At 46.2% G+C, this 23,692-nt stretch overlaps 1 protein-coding gene and 1 pseudogene across 1 annotated transcript; one reads left to right on the top strand and one right to left on the bottom strand.

Annotated features, from left to right (window-relative positions):
* LOC135909658 (tigger transposable element-derived protein 6-like) overlaps positions 1-3,003 on the bottom strand; it is a 39,502-nt pseudogene extending 36,499 nt beyond the window's left edge.
* A 2,080-nt stretch (positions 3,004-5,083) lies between these two features.
* Positions 5,084-22,471, top strand: LOC139056968 (uncharacterized). Its single transcript, XM_070534754.1, has 3 exons — positions 5,084-5,214; positions 12,361-12,535; positions 21,280-22,471. Exons 2-3 carry the CDS (start codon positions 12,383-12,385, stop codon positions 21,472-21,474), a joined length of 348 nt encoding a protein of 115 aa, XP_070390855.1. The 5' UTR covers positions 5,084-5,214; positions 12,361-12,382; the 3' UTR covers positions 21,475-22,471.
* Positions 22,472-23,692: the final 1,221 nt, after the last annotated feature.

Genomic DNA, 23,692 nt, shown 5'->3' with positions numbered 1-23,692 from the left:
GCGGCGGTCACACCTGTAACGCAGCAGAGGGTGCTAAGAATCGCTGGACCTGGACAGGCCGCAAATGGAAACTGACCCTTGCTATGTTTAACACCCAAGTCTTCTGGAGTGAGGCTAGCTTAGCAGGAATTGCTAAGATAGGCTGATACAATGTCTGATAATTCCTCTTAAAGGAATTATCAGACATTGTTTGGGATATTATCGGCCTTAGTGAGATTAGAAGAACCGGTGAGGCTGATACATGGTTGAATAACGCATATGTCGTCTGCTATAGAGGTCTTCTAGATCAGAAGCAATACGGGGTAGGATTGCTAATTTGTGAGAACATAGCGGGCAACATTGACGGATTTTACAGCATTAATGAGACGGTAGCTGCAGTTCTAATCAAACCTAATAAGAGGTATACATTAAAGGTAGTGCAGCCTACGCTTCAACGTCCAGTCACGGTGATGAGGAAGTAGATCAGTTTTATGAAGACGTTGAGTTAGCAATGAGAAAAGTGCAAACTCGGTATACTGTAGTAATGGGCGACTTTAATGCTAAAGTGGGAAAAAGGAGGATGCTGAACAAGCAATTGGCAACTACGGCGTCGACTCAAGAAAGGCTAGAGGGGATATGCTGGTAGAATTCGCATAAAGGAATAAGCTTAGAATAATGAATGCCTCTTTCAAGAAACGTAGCAACAGAAAGTGGACCTGGAAAAGCCCTAATGGAGAAACAAGAAATGAAATTGATTTCATACTTTCTGCTGATCCCAACATAGTACAGAATGGAGAAGTGATAGGTAGGGTAAAGTGCAGTGATCATAGGTCAGTGAGGCTAGGATTCACCTAAATTTGAAGAGAGAAGGAGCAAAATTGGTCAAGAAGAAACAGGTGAACCTTGAGGCAATAAGGGTAAAAGCAGACAAATTCAGGCCGGCACTTGCCAACAAATATGCAGCCTCAGAACCAAGAGATGATGATGACATAGAGCTAATGAATGAAGCCGTAACTAGGTTGGTTTCAGAGGCAGCAATTTAAGTGGTAGGCAAGGCACCACGCCAACTAGTAGGCAAGCTCTCCGAAATAACAAAGGACGTAATAGAGAAACGAAAAAAATGAAAGTGTCCAACTCAAGAGATATAGAATTCGCGGAACTGTCAAAACTGATTAACAAGGCGAAAATAAATGATATTCGAAACTATAACATGAGAAAGACTGAAGAAGCCGTAAAAAATGAACGCAGCCTGAAATCAGTGAGAAAGAAACCTGGCATAGGACAAACCAAGATGTATGCACTAAAAGATAAGCAGGATGATATCATTAGCAATCTCGAAGATATAGTAAAAGCAGTGAAGAATTCTATGCTGACCTGTACGGTACCCAGAGCAGTCAGGACACCTCACTTAGAAACAGTAAGGAACAGGATACAGAAACTCCTCCTATAACTAGCGATGAGGTCAGAAGGGCCCTGCAAGACATGAAACGATGAAAAGTGGCAGGAGAAGATGGAATAACAGTCGATTTAATCAAAGATGGAGGAGACATAATGCTTGGAAAAATGGCGACGCTTTATACGAAGTGTCTATCGACTGCAATGGTCTCAGAAACTGGAAGAATGCAAACGTTATACTGATAAAAAAAAACGAGACGTTAAACAATTGAAAAATTCTAGGCCCATTACCTTATTCCCAGTATTTTTAAATATATTTGCCACAATAATATCCAATAGAATAAGGGCAATACTGGAATTTAGTCAACCAGGGGAACAGGCGGACCTCAGGAAGGGATACTCTACAAGCTATCACATCCATGTCATTAATCAGGTTATCAAGAAATCCGCAGAGCACTATAACCCTTTCTATATGGCTTTCATAGTTTACGAAAAGGCATTTGATTCAGTAGAGATAACAGCAATCATCGAGGCATTACGTAATCAAGATGTACAGAACGCTTGCGTAAATACCTTGGAAAATATCTGCAGAGGTTGTACAGCTACCTTAATTCTACAAAAGAAAAGCAGGAAGATACCTATAAAGAAAGGGGTCAGACAGGGAGGCAATCTCTCCAATGCTATTCACTGCGTGCTTGGAAGAAGTATTCAAGCTATTAAACTGGGAAGGCTTAGGAGTAAGGATCGATGGCGAATATCTAAGTAATTTTGGCTTCGCTGATGACATTGTTATATTCAGCAACAATGCAGACGAGTTATGACAAATGATTGAGGACCTTAACAGAGAGAGTGTAAGAGTGGGATTGAAGGTTAATATGCGGAAGACAAAGATAATGATGAATAGCCGGGCAAAGGATCAAGAGTTTAGGATCGCCAGTCAGCTTCTAGAGTCTGTGAAGGAGTATGTATACCTAGGTGAATTAATCAAAAGGAAACCTCATTATGAGAAGGATATTCACAGAAGAATAGAAAGATAGAAATTGGTTGGACCGCATACGACGGACATTGTCAGCTCCTTACTGGAAGCTTACCGTTATCATTGAAAAGGAAGGCGTACAAACAGTGCATTTTACTAGTGCCGACATATGGCGAAGAAACTTGGAGACTCACAAAGAAGCTTGAGGACAAGTTAAAGAACGCGCAAAGAGCGACGGAACGAAGATTTCTAGGCATAACGTTAAGAGACAGAAAGAGAGCGGTTTGGATTAGAGAGCAAACGGGTACAGAGGATATTTGAATTGACATCAAGAGGCAAATATGGAGCGGGGCAGGTCATGTTGTGCGCCGGTTAGATAAATGTTGGACCATTAGGGTTACAGAATAGGTACCAAGAGAAGGAAAACGCAATAGAGGATGACAAAAGACTAGGTGGAGAGATGAAATCAGGAAATTCGCGGGCGCTAGTTGGAATGGGTTGGTTTAGGACAGGGGTAATCGGAGATCCTCCTGCAGTTGACATAAAACAGGCTGCTGCTGCTGTTGTTGCTGCTGCTGCTGCTGGTGCTGCTGATGATGAAGATGATGGTGCTGGTGGTGGCCCCCTCCCCCCGCCCCCCGAAAAAAAAACATCCTGGTTACGTGCCTGGCTGAGCTACTTGAAGTATCTCATCCACATTAGTAATGATATTGCCCTCTTTATCTCTTGACGCATACATCTGACTCTCGCCTATTCCCAGTTTCTTCTTCACTGCTTTTAGGCTTCCTCCGTTCCTGAGAGCATGTTGAATTCTATCTATATTAGACTTCTTTATGTCAGCTGTCTTATGCTTGCTGATTAACTTGGAAAGTTCTGCCAGTTCTATTCTAGCTGTAGGGTTGGAGGCTTTCATATATTGGCGTTTCTTGATCAGACCTTTCGTCTCCTGCGTTAGCTTACTGGCATCCTGTCTAACGGAGTTACCACCGACTTCTATTGCACACTCCTTAATGATACCCATAAGATTGTCGTTTATATCTTCAACATTAAGGTCCTCTTCTTGAGTTAAAGGCGAATATCTGTTGTGTAGCTTGAACTGGAATTCCTCTATTTTCCCTCTTACCGCTAACTAATTGATCGGCTTCTAATGTACCAGTTTCTTCCGTTCCCTCCTCAAGTCTGGGCTAGTTCGAGTTCTTACCACCCTATGGTCACTGCAGCGCACTTTGCTGACCCCGTCCACATCTCTTATGACGCCAGGGTTAGCGCAGAGTAGAAAGTCTATTTCCTTTCTAGTCTCGCCATTCGGGCTCCTCCACCTCCCCTTTCAGCTATCCCGCTTTCGGAAGAAGGTATTCATTATCCGCATATTATTCTGTTCTGCAAACTCTACTAATAACTCTCCCCTGCTATTCCTTGAGCCTATGCCATATTCCCCCATTGACTTGTCTGCAGCCTGCTTCTTGCCCACCCTGGCATAGAAGCCGCCCATCAGTATAGCGTATTTTGTTTTCACTTTACCCATCGCCGATTGCACGTCTTCATAAAGCTTTGGACTTCCTGGTCATCATGAGTGGATGTAAGGGCGTAGACCTGTACGACCTTCAATTTGTACCTCTTATCAAGTTTCACAAAAAGACCTGCCAACCTCCCGTTAATGTTATAGAATCCCTGTATGTGACCAGCTATATCCTTATTAATCAGGAATCCGACTCCTAGTTCTCATCTCTCCGCTAAGCCACGGTAGCACAGGATGTGCCCACTTTTTAGCACTGTAAATGCTTCTTTTGTCCTCCTAACTTCACTGAGCCCTATTATATCCCATTTACTGCTCTCTAATTCCTCCAATAGCACTGCTAGATTCACCTCACTAGATAACGTTCTAGCGTTAAACGTTGCCAGGTTCAGATTCCAATAGCGGCCTGTCCGGAACCAGGGTTTCTTTGCACCCTCTGCTGCGTCGCAGGTCTGACCGCCACCGTGGTCAGTTGCTTCGCAGCTGCTGGGGACTGAGGGCCGTGGTTTGATTGTTGTATACATATAGGCGCAGGTGCTTGCAGGTAAAACCGCAATAACGACACCACCACTTCTCTGTCCGCGCCTATCTTCACGGACCTCCAGGGCGGCCTCGACAAAGACTGTGAAACTCACGACGCTGGGCCAGTAATGGACAGCTTACATCACATTCACCATATTACGTCAGTGTTGCCCGTATCGGCTGCATGTCTGGTGTCAAAAGTCAGTTCTTTATGCGGCACTTTGTACATGATTCACCAGGTAACTGGTGATGCCACGTGAATGTTTGTCTTTTATTGCGATATCGACTCTATAGACTCTCAAGGCAGATTTGTGCCGTCGCCGTCGCCGTGAGGTACGGTATTAGCAGAGTCCTTCAATGCTTTCAAAGCATTGAAGGACTCTGGCATAGAGAAAGAAATTCAATAAGAGGGTGCACTCGGCAAAAGCTGGCAACAGGAAACACGTCACGCTTAGTGTCAACACCATCTGTTAGTTGACACGAGCATAGGAAAAGAAGAATGTGAAATGAACTTACACTCAACGTTTTATTTTTTTATTCTTTCCCGCCAAAACTAAAGAAGCTTTGCGTAATAATGAACTTATAGCTCGCGACTTATTTTTCTTGCGTCACCTAGCAACAAGCTAGCGGCACGCCAGGCGCGCCGTATGCGTGCGTCATTCGCCAGACATGCCACCAAAGCGTGCGAGGCCGGCTGCGCATGTGAAGTTCCTCTGCTCGGCGACACATCTCTTTTGGATGTAGCCCGTTTCTCGGGCTCCCGGCGTTTTCTTGCGTGCCATCTGCATTTCGACACGGCACCGCTGCACTACTGGATTTCAACAAGGTGAGGAATTTTGTTTGACAGTCTGTGACGCACTTCAAGCACATTTAGGCTTACTGCACAAAACTGAACGGATATAGTGACGCTATTATCGAAAAACAGCTCCGCCATCCAGGCCTAGTTAATTTGAGTTAATTACTCGTACTGGGAGATGTTTGCGACGCTTTCTATGAGCCCAAGCATTATTACAACTTATTTCGGTAGTTTCTATAGGGCACGCTCGCCGCATCTAGCTTTGTGACGAAAAGCACCTTGGCCGTGTGATGCAGTTTCGCGTGTACTGAATTGTACCGAGACAAGTTCTGGCGCTTTCTCTGACCCCAGACATTACTGTAACTAATTTCGCTACTTTTTGGGGTACTTATCAAGCACAGTGGCCGCGCTCGGCAAAGTGGTGCAGTTAGCGAAAAACAGCTCGGCTGTGTGCCGCAGTTAGTTTCGCGTGTACTGTGTCTTACTGAGGGAAGTTCATGAGGTATTCTGACCCCCAAATTTATTGTAATTCATTTCTTAACTTTTTGAGATACTTTTGAGGCATGCTTGCCCTGCCTGGGGTTGTGAAGCTGTTAGCAAAAAAAAAAATAACAAGCCGGCCGTGGTGAGTTAGTTTTGCGTGTACTGAATTTTAGTGGGACAAGTTTGTGACGCTTTTTATGACCTTGCAACAACATATACCTCATTTCGGTACTCACGCTTGTCCAAACCAGGACGAGCGATTGTCGAGAGTGATAACAGGGTAGTGTGTTCTTTGCACTGGCAGGACGCGTAAAAGATAATGCCGAGGAGCTCAAGAACTTGACATTTATGCCTTCTCAGCGACTGAAAACAGGCTTTGCGTCCCCGAATCTTTCTTGAGTGCGACTAGAAGGCATTCTGCGAGCGCGTAACATGGTCTGGCTGAGAGCCTGTGTTGCGGCCACCTCTGTGTACTTGGCGTACCATCGCGTCGACTGAGGCCAAGTTGTTTTGGAAACGCGCAGTTAGCCGTGTATTTGTGCTCTTAAAGTGTAGGAAATAATGCCCGGGAAAGGAGGGATGCTTGAAAATCGGATGTTTTGTTCTGATTTTATAACGCTGTTTGGGAGGAGTATATTTGCTACGAAATTTATGTAAGAGTGAATTTATCTGTTATGCCGCTCATTCACCACTTAGGCCCGTTTCACCTCTACATGCAATATTCCTGTTAGGTCAATATACCAAAATGATACATGCTTGTAATTAACATTTTTTCTGGTGATCGCATCTAGTGGAGCTTCGTACGGCAGCGACTACTGCTTACCTGATGCCACAACTTTGAATGAATGCACAAGAAGCCCGGAAAGATGATTTATATAGAGTAAAATAAACATTTCATCATTTCAGAAGACGCCTTGCGTTTCCTTTATGAAATTGCACGTGACACAGATTCGGTGGAAGCTTGTGAAGGTCGTTCACAATCACTTTTAGGAAATAATCAAACGATTCTACGCCAAGGCCGCGCTAGGTTCAGCAGTAGAAGCGAAAAAAAAGTAAGTGCCGCGCCGATCAGCGGAGCCGGCGCGACGTGTACCCAAGGCGCGACCCCAAAACCGAAACCAGAAGGTGTTAAACCATCCGCTTGGTGCGCTACAGTCAATTCGGCCGCTGCGCTCTATGGGAGTGTCCGCTCTTGTTGAAATTTCTTTCCGTGTGGTTGTGGTTTCTTTTGCGCCGCTCAAAAAGCACGTGCCTAAAAAATATGGCCTTGAATATCGCATTTGTGCTCTTTAAGGGCTTTGTATGGGAGTTATTGAGCTAAGAGGCTTTTGCTGCTGCCGAAGCGGCGTGAGAATAGTGTTCTGGTTTTCTCGATAAACATGCAATGACGAAGTATTTGTGAGAAGACTACAAATGTTGCCCGAGCGATTGCGGTGGTTATGAGCGATAACACGTAGACTTGCGCGTGTATTATCTGGCTGTAATGACAGTGCACGGTTGCCCCATGCGTTCAATGGCCGTTGCCATCGCTACCCTGACGCATCCTTGTCTCATTTAGACGCCATCTATCGTCGAGCACCCCTTAATAGAGCGTAACGACCTGTTTTGTGAGCTGCGCGCTGCGTGTACTGTGTAACGAAGAATTTTAATGGCGGTGCACTACTTAACCGCTGTTGCGTATGGCCGTTGGCATCGATACCCTGATGCATGCTTGCGTTATTTAGATACAGTCGAGCATCGCTTCATAGAACGAAACGACCTGTTCTTTGTGAGCTGTGCGCTGCGCTACCTTCACAATGAAGTGTATTGTATAACGAAAGATTTCGGACTCCCGAAGCAATTCGGCACAAAGGCGTCCGACTGTAATGAGCTGGAACCGCATGGCGCGAGTTTTGGCACGATTGACTCCCGGCGGAAGGGTGCAGGCGTCGCTTTGACGAAAGCGCCAACAACAATCGGGTCGCCGCGTGGTACAGGGTCGTCCTTTATGAAAGGGAACACGCGAGCGCGTGGTGTGTGCACTGCGAAGGATGCTTAGAGCGCCAACAACAGGTAGCAAGGAGAAGGATGGATGGATGGGTCTTATGAGCGTCCCCTTTGGAACGGGGCGGTGGGTTGCGCCACCAAGCTCTTGCTATTATAATCCCTAATCTCCTACCTAGGTTAAACAATAAAAAAAGAAAAAGAAACGCTATGGACTCCCACAACCAAATTTTCTGATCCCCTACTGTGAACTGTGCTTTTGTACGTCTCCGTGTTTTTGTCGTTTCCCTACTGTTATTCCACCAATCCTCCAATCGCCTCTTACTAATCCCTATTACGGACGTGTTTACTTTCCCATTGCTCTCGCTGAGCGCAAGGGCTTCAAGGACGCCAGTGGTGCCTGACTCGACCGCTGGGTAGACGTCTTCACATTCTAATAAAACATGCTCCGTAGTTTCCCTAGCTTTACCGCAGCAAGCACTTGCTTGCTGCGGTAAAGTGTAAATATAAATGTAGATGATGAATGCAGATGGGGGAAAAAAAGAAATAATCGGCCCCAGACTGGATCTCAGTGAAAGCGTAGGCATTTTGTACAATAAGGAACAGACAAGTCCCACTGGAAATGACAAACGCTTGCGAATCTGAGCAAGGAAACTCACCTTGGGTAAAAAGGCACAAATGTCTTTAGAAAGCTCGACAGACTGGGAAGTGGTTGGCATAGTGAATGACCATGAAGAGTTCGACGCGAGCATTAGACGGTCAGCCATTTTTCTGGTGAAACACCTACAGTGGTGACAAGTGGCCTCATCAGGTTTGAGGACCACGGGGATGGTTTACCTCAAGAGAGGGTAACCGTAATTTATCTTAGCGCAGCGAGAATTAAACATGAAAGTGGCGCACAAGATGAAATGTGCTTTGGGGCCTCTTCGAGCAAATCACATTTTTACGAAGAGTTAATCATACCTTACCAACACTCCAAGGAAATAGACTGGTATTGTTGCACAGATAATGACCGAGAAGACTGTAGGACGAACTCTAGGGCAGTCACCAAGTAGTCAGGTGGATTGCTCAATTGAGACGGCAAGTGGCCTTGTTTTCAGTCAACGCTACCGTGACGTCTCAGGTCAAGAGAATATGAGTATAACAAGTTGTGCCTGTAAAGAAATTAGCATAGATATACTCGGTAAACCCACTAGCACAAGCTCAGAGGAAGAGGTGTGTGACTTAATATGCAAGCCACATTGCATGCGAGCACTTAGTGACGCCGTATGCACCTTGAGGGTGCCTGACGTCCTGCTTGCAGAGGACCTTTACAGTTAAAATATTTCCTCTGATAAAGAGCGAACTTATGAGGACTCAGAATCAGATATGAGACAATGCAAAGAGAGTGCATCGACTTTGCATTCCTCAATATACAGTAAGGAATCAGCACATTTCTCTGTTATGTCTTGCGAGACAGCAAGCATTTCCGCTAAGAGACAAGTTGAATGATCGTACCTCAAGTTGAGCTGACACGTTGAAGTGATCATTAGCATTTGTGTGTGCCAATACACGTGCTTATAATGCCGTGTATTCAATGGTAATAATTCCCGGATCGAGGCGTGCGAGCGAGCTCAGCTTCTGACTCAGGTCATCCCGAAGAACAAATGTTCGCGGTTACAAAATCACATCGCCTTGGCGTCGGTGATATTTCTCAAACACCGAAGAGACGTGCTATTTGTCTTATGTAAGTTGGGGTAACCTGAGGATACCGATAGAATCCCCGGTAGTGCCGTATGAATCTTTGACCCTGGACTAAACACAATCATTGCTTTGGTTTGTTTGAATTCTTTTGTGGGTGTTTTGCTTTGTATCCTCAGTGAACTGTGCTTGGAACTGCTCAGTGCTGTGTGGTGAAAGCAGAGTGGGCGGTGCATTAAATGGCCGGGGCATGTGGTCTAATGGACTTGTCGCACACTAAGCGGCAGTTTTACCATCGACATAAGAACTTTTCGAAAAAGGGACTTATGTGATGCGTTGGGTGCGCGGGACAAAGTGCAATGAATTATGAGATGAAAAGAGGACAACGAAGAATGCACGATCAGACGTGAATCCCGTGCTGGGCAAGATAAGACGACTTCGAAGACCGTGGAGCACGAAGGCACATGCAGAGAGCAAAGAAAATAAACAGAAAAAATTCAATCGGGAGAGCCCACGGATATTCTAGGGGCCAATCACCGGTGAACACGGAGTTCCAAGGGTCACCAATCCGAAAAACACACAAGTGCTAGAGCCGAAGAAAAAGAAACAAGACGCGCTGGCAGAAGAGCAGGAGTTCCAGGAAGCGACGTAGGGCGAAGGTCGGCCACAGGACCGGGAGACGAAGGTGCGCAGCCGGGTTCCGGACCCAAGCCGCTAGGACTTCATCCGACCGGGACCTCCCTCCAGCCTGTTCCCGTGCGTCGGACCTACCTCCACCAAGCCGTGGACTTCTACCTGAGGCCTGCAGACTTCCGTGCCCGTAGGCACAGCAGGAGCAATCGGTCTATGAGCCTGACTTCAGCGCACAGCTCCGTGGCCTGAATGTCCCGCTGTACCACAGCTTCTATTCTCGTTCTCCCGTTTCAAGCCGGAGCTGCGGCGCTCTGATCACCAACTCGTCAGTCGGCCCCATTAATATTTCGGTTGACATGAACGCCACGCCACGTCTTCTATGCACTCGACGCCACCCATCAACGTTGAACTGTTACGCGTGCTTGCACTCGGGGTATGCCCGAACTCTTACTGTGTTCGCAGTATTCTAGCTCGAATGGTATTTTTATATTGCTGCGAGTTCCTTGTTGGGCGTTTATTCCATATTTTTTTTTTCGCATACTGGTTATAATAAATGTTTTGTGTGCTTGGTGGAACGATCGGCTTTGTCCTCGATTGGATTTTCTGAGGTTCTGCCTCAGAGACCCGTTTGAAACATCATAGGAAAAAAAAAATCATGTTTCACAGAAGCTCTAGGCTAAGGAGAAACGCGACCAAAAATAGCTTGCCGGTTGATTTAGTATTAATATCTTCCAGCACACCACAATGGAACCTACTGAGAGAGAAACGTGCATGCAGCGCTGTGTCAGCTGAAGCTTCATTGAAACATCAGCTCGTTTATGCAATTATAGTAAAGTTTCCTTATCGCAAATTTCAATGATGTGTATGGGCACTGAATTTGTCTTCCAGAGGGAAATACTGAAGGGCTATTGATGCAGCATTGCGCCATTCTACTTGGATAGCTGCTATTCTCTGTCTGGTTATCTCATCCGAATGCTTATGCAACAACCTGTATTCGTGGAAAGAAAGCTCACATCAGCGAAAGCGAAGGGCTAGATTACCGGATATAGCATTTTTTCCCGGCATACTACTCGTGCTCCTTACCTGCCGTGGTTGCTTAGTGGCTATGGTGTTGGGCTGCTAAGCCCGAGGTGACGAGATCGAATCCCGGCCAATGCGCCCGCATTTCGATGGATGCCAAGTGCCAAAACACACGTGCGCATTGATTGAGGTGCAAAATAATTAACCCCGAGTGGTCCTCCATTACGGCGCACTTTATATTCAGATCGTGGTTTTGGAACGCAAAGCCCCATTCTTAATTAAAAATTACTCATGCTCCCTGTAATAGCTCGTTCACACTGGAACATTCGGCATCTGCAATGGTGCAGAATCTGCTGTCTCCGAAATGCCGCGTGGTTCACATTGTTCGCCCTTCGTACCACCGGAGCAGCCTCCTGCTTTCGAAGGATGATGACGGCAAGGAGAAACACTTCACGCTAGATTAGTGACTATGGTGTGGCGCTTCTAAGCTCGAAATCGCAAGTATGATATCCGGTAACATGATTTTGGCTTCTAGCGCGAAGTGAAGCACGGACACAGAAAGGAGCAGACAGGACGAGCGCTAACCGTGTTTCACTTCGCGCTAGAAGCCAAAATCATGTTACCGTACCAACTCGCCCAACTGTCTATCCTTTTGCATTATGATATCCGGCTCCGGCGGCCTCACATCGAAGAGAGGATGCAAAGATGTTGCTGTACTTTGATTCAGGAGCACGTTAAAGAGTCCCAGGTAGTCAAAATGGACCCAGGGTCCCCGACAGCGGCAAATGCCTTATCAGATCGCAGTTCTGGCTATAGAACTTCCACAATTTAAATAAAAGTTAAAACAAGGAGATTGCTCGTATTTTACTACTCACGCGATTTGTCGATCATGCACTAACTTACACGCCCCTCCGCCCACTCACACACACACAAAAATTTACCTGCCCCTTGCCCTTTTTACTGCATTTTTTTTTTTCACTTATCGGTGCTATAGCAGCGCGTTAGCGTGTTCGTGCTTTTTATGTCAGTACAGCCCTTCACGACATTACTGGGGCTTGGTGCGGCGATTGTCGTGCATAACCTGTGAATTTTTCAGCCTCTATAAACACTTCGTAGTAGCGGCAGTCGACACAGCCGTATACGGGACGATCGACTGCGAAATGCGGAGCTCGGTCTCAGTAGGCTCCATATGCAGAATTCTCCCGACATTCGGATGGATGGCTGGGTTATCAGTGCAGCTTCCGCTCGATGAAATTTAGCACTCTTGTAATAGCGGTGTCAGCTGTCCGCAATGCGCATATCGATTCAACGTTTCGACATTTCAATGAACATTTCCATAATTCTAGCACGCAACGGTAATCCTTTTTGTTTTTGCAGGTTCTGCCGAAACGAGAGGTTAATGAGCGCTCTCATCGCAAATCACACGACCAAGACGTACCTGGACGAAATGCGGTCCAGTCGGGTCTACCACTATGCACAAGTCAACACGCCTCAGTTACTAGTAGGCGGTAACATTCTTGAGTACATCACGCCATCAGCAAAATGCCTCCAGGTTTGTGCCGAACGCGTACATTCCTATTTCGCATAAAATGATAAGCAAACCTGCATTTGCCCCTTAAGACTGCGTCAAAGCGGAATCGACTAGTCAAGGTAAGACACACAGGCTGAACTCAGTGTTCTGAAGGGAGAAGAAGTAGATGCGCGAAGTCTGGAAAACCGAGTCTAAGCGTCAGTAATGGCACGTGAGGGCCAGCTCAGCGCAAATATTAAGTTAATTTCGTGAATTAGTCTCACCGACATTCGAAAACGAAATATAGCGCAAAGGGTGCCTGAAAACAAATCAGAGAATTTAGCAAATTTCAAGTTATCGGGATAATCCTAGAGACCGGGTTATATGCAAATGCTTATTTTTTTCTGTCGAGCCAGGGCTCCACCATCTTTTTGTATCAGCGTGAATTATGGATTAAGTGGCACAACACAGACATTATAGTGCTTTTAAATTCATAGTTCCGTCGTTTCTGCCTGACGTACCAGCTAACTTTAGCCAAATAATAAAAATATGCCGATGCACTCTAAGACGACGCGCCCAAATGCATGTTGCTCACTACTGCACGGAGTAAGTCACACTATTTTTTGTATTTTCCTTAATTGCATAATCAGTCAATAATAATTAACCAACTTCTGAAGCTATGAAGTTACGCAAGAAAATTAAAAAAAATATCCAGTTCGAAAATTGTAGTGCGGTTTGCAAAATGTTCGATTAAGCGGTTTTGAACTCTATATCTAGCAGGTATTAGTATTTTCTCGGTTACTACAGATACCCTCAAAATACAAAAAATACCACGTGACGTGCCCGCTTGCACGCCGTAATAGCAGTGCTCCCAAACGTTCGGCGTATTAACGAACATAGCATTTTCCAGGGTGTGGTGGCACTTAAAAGGCTACAAGGCAGCGACGCAGGCGTTGGCTGCGCGAGTTAAGCCGGCAACCGTTATCGCTTGCGCTGCGATAACGGCTGCCTCCCCGCTTCCCTCTCTTGCGTGCGCGAGGTTGAGCCGCTATCACCCGTTCACCCTCGCAAGCTTTCACTCGCACATGCAGCATACGGCGAACGGCGGCAAATTTATCGGTCTACGTCTTTATACGGAGCCCCACGGCGACGGCGACGCCAATGGCAGAAATACGCCTGCAGTTTTCACATAATTGCTATAGCGATAAAAGGGGAGCACTTGTCAGATGAGTCGGCTCTACTGAATATGTTACTCCGTGCCTGAATGAGTGGTGCAGAATGAGCGTGGGTGGCGATGATAGGATGCGTTGTGACCCCAGGCGTCCAGGTCACATGGGAAGCAATGCAATTTACTTTGTTAGAATTGCACCAGTATTAAACGATTGCAAAATTCAAGGATGCCGAAACGTTTTGAACAGTGCACGAGGAATTGGCCTCTCGGTGAAGTTAAAATGCATCATTGGTCACGCGAGCATGGAGTGACGACGGTGAGATATAACCTGTACCGGTGCTGAGTTATGTGCTAATTAATTTATTGGGAGACGTCAAAGGATTGAAGAACTATAGGCCATTAGTTTGCCTTAAGCATTCGATAAGACATTGACCAAGATAATTTCCATCAGAATCAGGGCAACACAAGACTTTAGTCAACCGAAAGAAGAGGCTGGCTACAGGAAGGGATATTCTATAATGGATCGCATGTATGTCATCAAGCAGGCAATCGAGAAATCTGCCCCGTGCAATCAACCTCTCTATATGGCTTTCATGGATCAGAAAACGGCAGTTGGTTCAGTGCACATACCAGCCGTCATCGATACAATGCGAAATCAAGAAGTACAGGAGGCATAATTTCGGGAAATATCTACAAAGATTCCACAGCTACTTTGGTTCTCCAGGAGAAACGTAGAGTCTATCAAGAAATGACTCAGGCAATGCGAGACAATCTCTCCATTCCTATTCACTGCATGCTTAGAAGTATTCAAGCTATTAAACTGGAAACGCTTAGGAGGAAGCATCGACGGCGAATATCTCAGCAACCTTCCGTTTTCGGATATAATTGTCCTGTTTGGCAACACGCCCATATATTACGTTAGCAATCAGATTAAGCTTCGAAATTTCCATTGTTAGTTGGAGAAGACCAAAAAGCACGTCGAATAACTGCACGCCTGGACCAACGTGAGTGAGGTTCTCGAGCGTTCTTTCGGGTGTTTATTAGCTTGGCCTGCCGTGAATTATTTAAAAAAAATGAAACAACAATGCAACGTCGTTGTTTTTGTTATCGAAAGTCAGGACACCGTAATTTGGTGTTTCCATGGGGACAACTTGAATCTCCTTTCGCTAGAAAAGTGATGAACCCAGCCACGACACAAATGCATACATAGCAAGGGCGCTATAACGTGAAGCTATTCCAAACTTTACTATTCCAATTCTGGAAACTTTTTTGAACCACTCCCACTTCGCCTGTCTTGCACGCGACGTCACGGAAACCGCGATAGCTCCACATCTGATATGACGTGTATGCGCTGATTATGCATGACTCAACCGAAAAAAAAATAATAATTATTTTTTATCCGACGCCTTTTCGCTATTAACCCTCTGCTATTGGTCAAAAGGTTTCAGGCTGAGCCCACTTCACCTGTCTGTCACTCGACGTCACAAAACCCCAAAAGCTCATAGCGTCAAAGTGACGTGGATGCATTAAAGAAGCATTAATATCCCGAACAAAACTGGATACGTCTTCTGAATAGCCGGAGGCTGCCTCATTACGAAAGAAATAGAAGATCGCGGCCGCCGATACCTCAGGCACTGGCTACTCGCACCTGCCGGATAGGATGAGTTTATTTGCGTATAACAAAAGCTGCTGTGTGGGCGTATAACCTGCCCTGACACGCCACCCTATTTCATTCCATCAAAACGGTCATTGTAACTGGAAACATTGGTTGCGCTTTCTTGACAATCACATGTAAGAAGACAGGACAGGCGCAAACTAACAACTGAGGTTTATTCGAGAAAAAACACTTATATATCACACCGTGCCAGCGCAGGCCCTTGCCCAACAACCAACTTGCCCAACAACGCATCCTGCAAAATGGTCATTGTTGCCGGTATAGTTTAATTTGAGGTGCACTAACAAGCCAGGTATTCTGTACCAACAAAACGGCCATCCTTACTGCTACAGCTTCACTTAATCTGCCCTAAGAAGCTACGCTATTCTGTACTAATGAAACTACCATTCTTGCTGGTACATCTCAACAACACCTTTACTGACATGCTGCGCTATTCTGCACCAACAAATCCGTCATTCTTGATGGTACATTTTATCTTGACCTGCACTAACATACTAGCAATTCTGTACCGACAAAACGGCCATTCCGGCAAGTATAGATTACTGCGCTGTGCTAGCAATTTACGCTACTGTAACAATCAGCATTCTTACCACGAGAGGAGTCCAGGTAAGCGAGAAAAGACTCAAGAACTGAGCACAGATGGTGACTTGTCCTTGCGTCTCGTTGACGTCTAATATCCCTGTATCATCTCCTTGCGACTGGTTCATTGTTTATAAGTAAGGAAAATGTAATTTGCATTACATCTAAATACTTAACCTAGCATGTTTTGAAAGCATTTCTTGTGACAAAACAAACAAAATGCAAAGATACCATGAAATTCGTGCTTCTCGCAGACAGATGGCCGCGAAGGTTTAGTCGAGGTAGGGAAGAGAAGTCCGCCCCTGATTTTCTCTAGTAATAGCGGATATTTCCTTCCGAATAAATGAGGCTAGTGTTTATGAATGACGGTTTGTCATAATAAACTGGTTATTCTTTTAAGTGTTAAATTTGTTGCTCTCAACTACATCAAAAGACAGCCTGTGCGTTTGCTGTGTTTCGGCTGCAGCCTGTGGTGAGTTTTTACTTATGCGATAGATGCATGCGGGAGTCGGAGGCTCTATATATACCGAATTCGCACACGCAGGATCCTACTTTTTACTACCCTAGCCTTGAATTGTGCTAAATGATTTATTTTTACCTTAGCCTCGATTAATGCTAGAAGATTTATTTTGCCGCCGTTTCGTGAGCCAAACTACCGTGCTGTTCCAACAGGGCTGTGAACAGGGCTGTGGCTGTGAATACGTTCCAACAGGGCTGTGGCTGTGAATACGAACTACAACGACACGTTCCAGATCGACAGTACCTTTTAGGCACTGTTTTCGTATGACAAATCAGACCTGATGCTCTACACCTACGAAGGCACCTTCACGCTTCGCTTCAAGGTGAAATTGGTTGAATGGCGGCGCTGACAAAAGCGGGTGCGCGTTCTCTATTATACAGCTTCCAAATTTCCAGACAGTAGGAACGGAGGGCACAACTGTGGTGCGCGCATGTGTTTAGGAACAACTTAAGAGCACACTAAAAAAATACTTAGCCGAGATATCTCAACTAATTATTTTTGCAGAAGTCTATCATTGTTTTGTGTGTGCAAATATACCAGTTTGTTAAGGTCCCGGTATGACTCTTCAATCTGAATTGGCGCCGCCAAAACGGACGTATTGATGTAACACCACGTAACTTCCCTTACTGCCACAATAGGCTTCTTCGATTATGCAGTTCCGGACTCTCTGCAAACCGTCTGCGGCTTCCGGTATGACTAGCCTCGACAAAAGAGCGCGTACCATTCACGTGATCCAGAAATCGGGGACTGTCCGAGGTTTCATTCGCAAGCACCGTGACCGGAAGGCACTTTCGTGAGTGTGGTCGTCTGCTGGTAGCTGGTCGTAGATAGCCCCCTACCAGCGAATTCATCAGCGTGGCCTCCAGGGTGGTGCACCTGCAGGGGCCACGTCGCCGGCACAACCATAAAGCTTGCATATTAGAATATCATCCTGAGCGCATACAACGTGTTCGCAAAGCGCCGATAACATCGCGCTGTCGCTCTTCGTGTCCCTTAACCGCTGTATTTAAGCTGGCTCCTGGCCGGGGAAATTTAGGCGGAACTACCACATGGACATAAGCAAGATCGCGATCGCAGAACGCCCCTCTTCACGGAAAACGCGCCTTCCGATATGTATAAAGATGGCGACACCATCTGATAAAGGCCCGACGCCTGTGTAAGACAGAGCGCGTGTACACCGTTCACTAATTCTACACGTCAGAAAGCAAACGCTCGCACTTGGGCAACCGAAGGGAACAGCGACATAAGCGAACAGTGATAGGCGAAGCTCTGATTTTATACCACTTCAGCTACCGGTGTGAAATAGCCACATCCAATATGATATTGTCCCATTGGATTGACGGTGAAGATGAAGAACACAGTAGTAAAACTGGGAATCACGAAACTAACTCTTTATTGGGAGAACCTGTGCCAACAAAAGCATGCTGCATTCAAAATGATAGTGGCGAGCACAGTCGGCCATCGTCAAAAATCGGATCTGCGGGTGAATCACGGCGGCTTTTATACGCGACTCGATGCAAGTTACAGGGTAATCGCTGGTGCCCACACGCCTTCCAGAAAATGCTACACAATTAATGTCGCGCATACAATCTCATTATAAAAGGTTCGGCGAGGACACATACAGCAGATAGAATTGACGACAACATTCGAGTATGTTCGAAATCATGCAGGAGCGGCTTGCGCTGAGTGATGATATTAAGTTGTTAGAAGGTAAAATGCCGCCCAGACCAGTTTCGTTCACCTGGAAAGTGAAATCCACCTGTTTGCTACCCATATGCCCAGACAACGACATATTTCGCTAAACACATCAAGAAAAGCAAGCATGTGCGCTTGGTCCCCGCGTCTCTCTCTTAAAAACAGGAACCCTAAAGCTGCAGCTATTAGACGGCTCGCTCGTGAAAAGTTCGCATGGTGAAACCCAAAGCCCCTATCTAAGTGGCGCAACAGCTGAGTACACAAAATTTGCCGTCTGGAACGCGCAAAGTACGCAGAAGCACACGTTTTTTTTCACAGTATGGCGGTAAACGCCGCGCGCATCTTTTTAAGACAACCACCGTCTGTTGACTGTTTGCGCTTGTCGGAGCAAAAATCTGCTGACTGTGTGCGGCTTCTGGTCTGAGTAGACCTGAGAGAAGAGCATGTCACAGTCCAGCTGTGATTCAGCTCAACTTGATCCAGTCAACAGTCACAGTCAACGTGATTCAGCAGCTGAGGACAGTCCGCGACATCCAGTTTATGAAAAACCAAGACGATTCTGTCAGCACTCCAACGAGTGGGCGGAACTTCCGAAGCGGTTCCGCCCACCCGCTGGAGTGCTGCCAGAATGGAGTGCTGCCGCGACAGCAGTCCCAACCTGTTTGGAACTGCCAGGGGCTGATAATTGAAGAGGCTCACTCTGTGAATCAGCGAGTACTGGCGTCACATGGGAGGTACCATGGTCCAACATTAATGACTCCACTTCGATTGCCCATTTTTGTCATTTTCTCGCTGTTCTCGCTACGAATTAGGAATTTATTATTGTAGAATTGTAGAAGCCCGCACTTTCAATCTAGTTCAATGTACAATTTAGTTCACTGCCTTTTCACTGTGTGGCATTCTGCCCCAATTCAAATTAAGACGCAAAAGGAACACAGACACTACGCAAGGTAGCCACAAACGCATTATCAGACATGCACAGAGGACATCTCTACGCGCGTTTCTTGTATGGACTGTAAGGACTTAAAAATGTAATCCGAGGTACTTCGCAACTTAGGGACTTTAAGGACTTCAGGAAGTATCCGAGTACTACGCAACATTTATTGCAATAGCAATTATATGGGCCCTGCAGGCCAATGTTCTCCATCGGCGTAAACATACGGTCGCGCACCGCATGCTCTCGGCGCGAGAACAAGCACACAAAGGTGATCCGCGAAGGGTAGTGGCTTGGTGAGCCAGCCTCTTCCTCCGCGCATTGGGAGGGAGCGGGAACTTGCGTGCATGCTAGGAGAGAGAACGTCTACACGTTTACTCCGACCGCTGCTACGCATGTAGCGGCTGAGTGCGCCCGCGGACGTCTTTTCTTGGAGGTAATGCGCGATGGGCTTGAAGGCTAGCTGGCCCTGGATAGATGACGACTTCGTGGGCGCTGTGTTCTCGAGCGCGTGGTTTGCGTTGAAGCGAGAGCCATCATGAAGGGGAATTTAGTCGCCGCTCTTCAACGCGTCAGCCTTTTAATAGCGAGTGTTCCCCATTTCAGGCTAAGACGTGTTATGTCTACCCATGCGCGCGTGGCACCATGCTTGTCAATTTAGTTAGTAAGCGAATGTTGACAGTTAGTACAGCTAATGAAACTGCTAACCTTAGTGCGCAGGACTGTCTGATAATTTGCTATCGTAATGAGTGCTTCGCCTTTCGAACTAAACTGTGACTTCTTTTGGTCAAGAGTGAATATTATGGTTTTACGATCTGGTACTTATTAGGACCTTCTAATACTTAGTAGAATCGCTCCCTTGTTTGCAAACAAGAACCACGGAGCCATTCATCCTTGTAGAGGCGGGTGGGATCGCTGGGTGGGTCACGCCGTGCCAGTCAAGGAGCTTACGTAGAAGCTAGCTATTATTCTCGAGAACCTCCACGCAGAGGCGACATTACCAAACATGCATCCCGAGAGGCCGCTTACGCGCATGAGCGGTAGCGTTACAGAACAAACACGCCCATTACCCGACATACGATATTCAGACAAAAGCAGAGGTACGCAGACAAAAAGCTCCTTGATGTGGACAGCGACGCCCACACCGCCATTGTCGTGGACTTCATCGTCCGCGAGGTCGCCGCCTTAACGATCCAACACGTAGGCAATACAACGCATAGCCTAATGTCCGGACGTAGTAGTTAATAGCTACGGTCACAGTCTCATCAAAATACATATAACAATAATTACGGATTCACTTGAAGCCTGTCCCAACAACGCTGGCGGTTGAATCTCGCAAACGGCGACTGCCATATTACATAATTTTAGGCTACCTGAAACAGCCACGATAGCAGGGACACTCGGTCACGGTCTTCTCGCTGGGAACATGCAGGCCCATGTTTCGGCTCTAGCACACATTCACCGAGCCCTTAAGCGAGACGACCGAGACGAGAAGACATCGGTAAAGAACAAAAAACAATATCACACCATACTGCAGTGCAGGAATAATCCCCCGCCACAAGGCTCCCATACACACGCACCGAAGCGGTTTCGTGGAGGAACTTGCACACAAGCAGCCATCTGCATTACAAGCTATATCAAGCCGTGCAGCTCACACAATAAGGGCACGAATGTCCAGATTTTAACGCGCCAGCCAACACGTTCAGGCAACTACTGTCGTCATCGAAGCGACATTCATCCTTCGAAGTATAGAAAGTACGATCATGTTGGTAGCTATGTCGCGAACAGCCTAGAAGCTGCGCAGTGTGAAATACAGGAGCAACCTGGTCTATATCAAATAGGCAAGTGCAGCATTTGGAGGAGAAATTTTTCTAGAGAGCTAAGAATCAATTTTTTACTGCGATTCACAGATATCAATCCACGGTTACTGCCGCTTCATACTACGGATTCATGCTATTATATACGGGACAATTGCTTACTAATTTTCTGAAATACGAGCCAAGCGCAAAATGAACCACACGAAAGAACAGATGCAAAGAATAGACATTGGGATCACAGCGACTGGACTAAACTTTATACTGGCGTAACACCGGGATATGTCCCACAGAAGCCATGCTGAACCATTCCTTTCACTGCGAATGCGTGCCACTTATGCTCTTCCTTTGCTAAACCCGACTGTGTGTGAACTATGCAGTTATTTCTTTTTCTGCAGCTGTGCGAGACGAAGCGGAATGTCACAGGCATGCACTGCAACATTGTTGCCGACAACATTCAGTACGAAGACTTCGAAGACTTGTGCGGCTACGGGTCCTGCAGCCGCTTGCACATTCTGATGACACTGGCTACCTGTCTAGCCGAAAATTACACCTCGCCCAATCAAGAACGCGCTTGCAAGTTGGTGACGTAGTTTGCGTTGCCCGATTCCTTTCTACTTTTCTTGTACGATCCCTCATTCCTCACGAAGTAGTGTCAGTTTTGTGTATGTTATTGCCGATTATTTATATTTCACGATTTTCCCAATTATTTATGCGTTCCTTTTCTTTTGAGTGACGTTAATAAAGTTGCTCTGACGCAAAGTATTAACGCTGCCTATAAACTATTACCGACCTTTCGTGGTCGGCTTGCTTAACACAATTTACGTAGCACTAATTTAAACCATCCTCTACTACTCTAATTATATTGCTAGAATGCAGTCTGCATTGCACGAAGAATGATAAACTTGTTTTCGTTCTTCACTAGAGAACGTGATGTCCAGTATGAATGAATTTTATGAGCGATAAGTCTCCTGCAACTTTAAAGCTGTACACACGATGCTAGGTAAAAGTGTGTGCAATATTAGTAGCGATTTGTTAAATGTAATTTTTAGCATAGTATAAAATTATGTTTATGCAGATAAACAAGGAGCACGTTTTTATGCGTTGGTAGTTGTGTTTCAGGCAATTTAGTTTTATTAAACCTCGTCATCGGCAATCGGAAACTTTAACGCCGATGCAATTTCTTGTGGTAACGTACGTACTTGCTGCGTGGCGATTTTTTTTTCGGCGTTTGAATGCCGCGAAATATGAAATAAAACCACGTCACTGCGCTCGTGTGCCATCGTATTGCAGGGATCAGACAATTTCCATGGTGTCGAAATGATCGCAGTGTCAGAGTGCTCTCTAGCAATTGTAATGTCTTACATTGCCTCAAGTACTGTCTCAAGCTGCCTAAGGCGATCATCGATATTTTGGGCGAAGACAACAAGTAGACGAGACAGGTGTGGCCTCTGCAACCGTGCTAACACCGTGTCCATCACATGGTGGAATGTTGCAGATGCCGTGCCCAGCATGAATGTAAAAAGTGTGAACTCGATCAGGCCATGCAGCGTACGAAGGCGGTCTTTTCCCTCTCGTCTAACTTTATTTGCGAAGCGCGAGACTTGAGATCCACTGATGAAAAATACAGGGCCCCGCTGAGACGATTAAATACATCGTCTATCCGTGGGAGCGGATGCATGTCCTTTGTTATTTTGTTTAAGCGATGATAACCGACGCAAGATCGCAGGGTGCTACCCTTCACAAAATTCTACAGAAGCCGTCCATAGACTCGTGGACGGGTGATTGATTAATGTGGAAGAATTTCATCAGCTTGTTGCTTTATTGCCTCCCGTTCTGGCGCGGCGACTCCGTACGGGTTTTCACGGAGTGGCGGAGCGCCTTCTGCGGTTATTATGCGATGCTTTGCAATTGCTGTTTGCATAATTGTCGATGACCTCGAAACGCAGTGCTTGTATTGTCGGAGTAGACATTTGTGTTATCGCGGTTTGCGCGTGCGGAGACTAGGATTAATGTTGAAATTTGGTTTGGTAACTACGGCCGCCGGATTAGATGCGGCAGAACCCGTGAAGACGAACGCGTTGCATGGCTTCCGCAATTTCCTTGACGCACATGATAATCGTGCCCATGTTGAAATGTTCGCACTCCATGCTTAAACTTGTCAGCATCACCTTCGCTTTTCTTCCGTGCAGTCGAGGAATTCCTCTTAATTTTCACGGTTGAGCAGCAGATGTTAGTCGACTTCGACGAGGTCTTCTACGTCCACGGGTCTTTCGGTGCCAACAGAAGTCGTTACGCTAGAGTGACGCGAGGCGCCGACTTTGTCTTCGAGCACATTCAATGCATAGTAACCAAGACTCCTATCCGGCGTGAATGCACCGTCCTTTGACAGCGTTATCGAGTTGGATATAAAGTCGATTACGGCAGCGAGTTAGTTTAGAATGTCCATGCCGAGTATTACGCCCCGTGAGCATTGCTGCAGGATTACGAAGCTCGCAGAGTAAGTCTGGTTGTCAACAGTGGCTCCTATGTATTATTCCAGTCGGCGTTGTTAGGTTATCTCCAGCTGTCCTGTTTTGGTGGCCGTACTATGCAGTTTTGACTTCCTTCAACCTTGCGATAAAGGATCCACTGATGAAGGATGAACGCTCCTGTGTCAACAAGGGCGGTGACTTCATGGCCTCAGAAAAGCACGTCGAGGTCTGTGCTTTTTTGTCTTGCATTGCAGTTAGATCGCGCCTTCAGGTTATGGCTGTGTCGCATTGTCCCCTTGTTGTTATGTGTCGTCGTCAAGTCTTGCTACGGAGTTTT

The sequence above is a fragment of the Dermacentor albipictus genome, chromosome 3 (genome assembly GCF_038994185.2).
Source record: "Dermacentor albipictus isolate Rhodes 1998 colony chromosome 3, USDA_Dalb.pri_finalv2, whole genome shotgun sequence".
NCBI classification, from domain to species: Eukaryota; Metazoa; Arthropoda; class Arachnida; order Ixodida; family Ixodidae; genus Dermacentor; species Dermacentor albipictus.
The sequence above is the reverse complement of the archived record's forward strand: the minus strand, read 5'-3'. Positions and strand labels throughout refer to the sequence as shown.

What these genes read in the sequence shown, in the direction of transcription:
- LOC139056968 (XM_070534754.1), top strand. Translation starts at nt 12,383, where the DNA reads ATGAGCGCTCTCATCGCAAATCACACGACCAAGACGTACCTGGACGAA. An exon ending in CATCAGCAAAATGCCTCCAG is followed by an intron (nt 12,536 to 21,279) that starts GTTTGTGCCGAA and finishes CTTTTTCTGCAG; the next exon opens with CTGTGCGAGACGAAGCGGAA.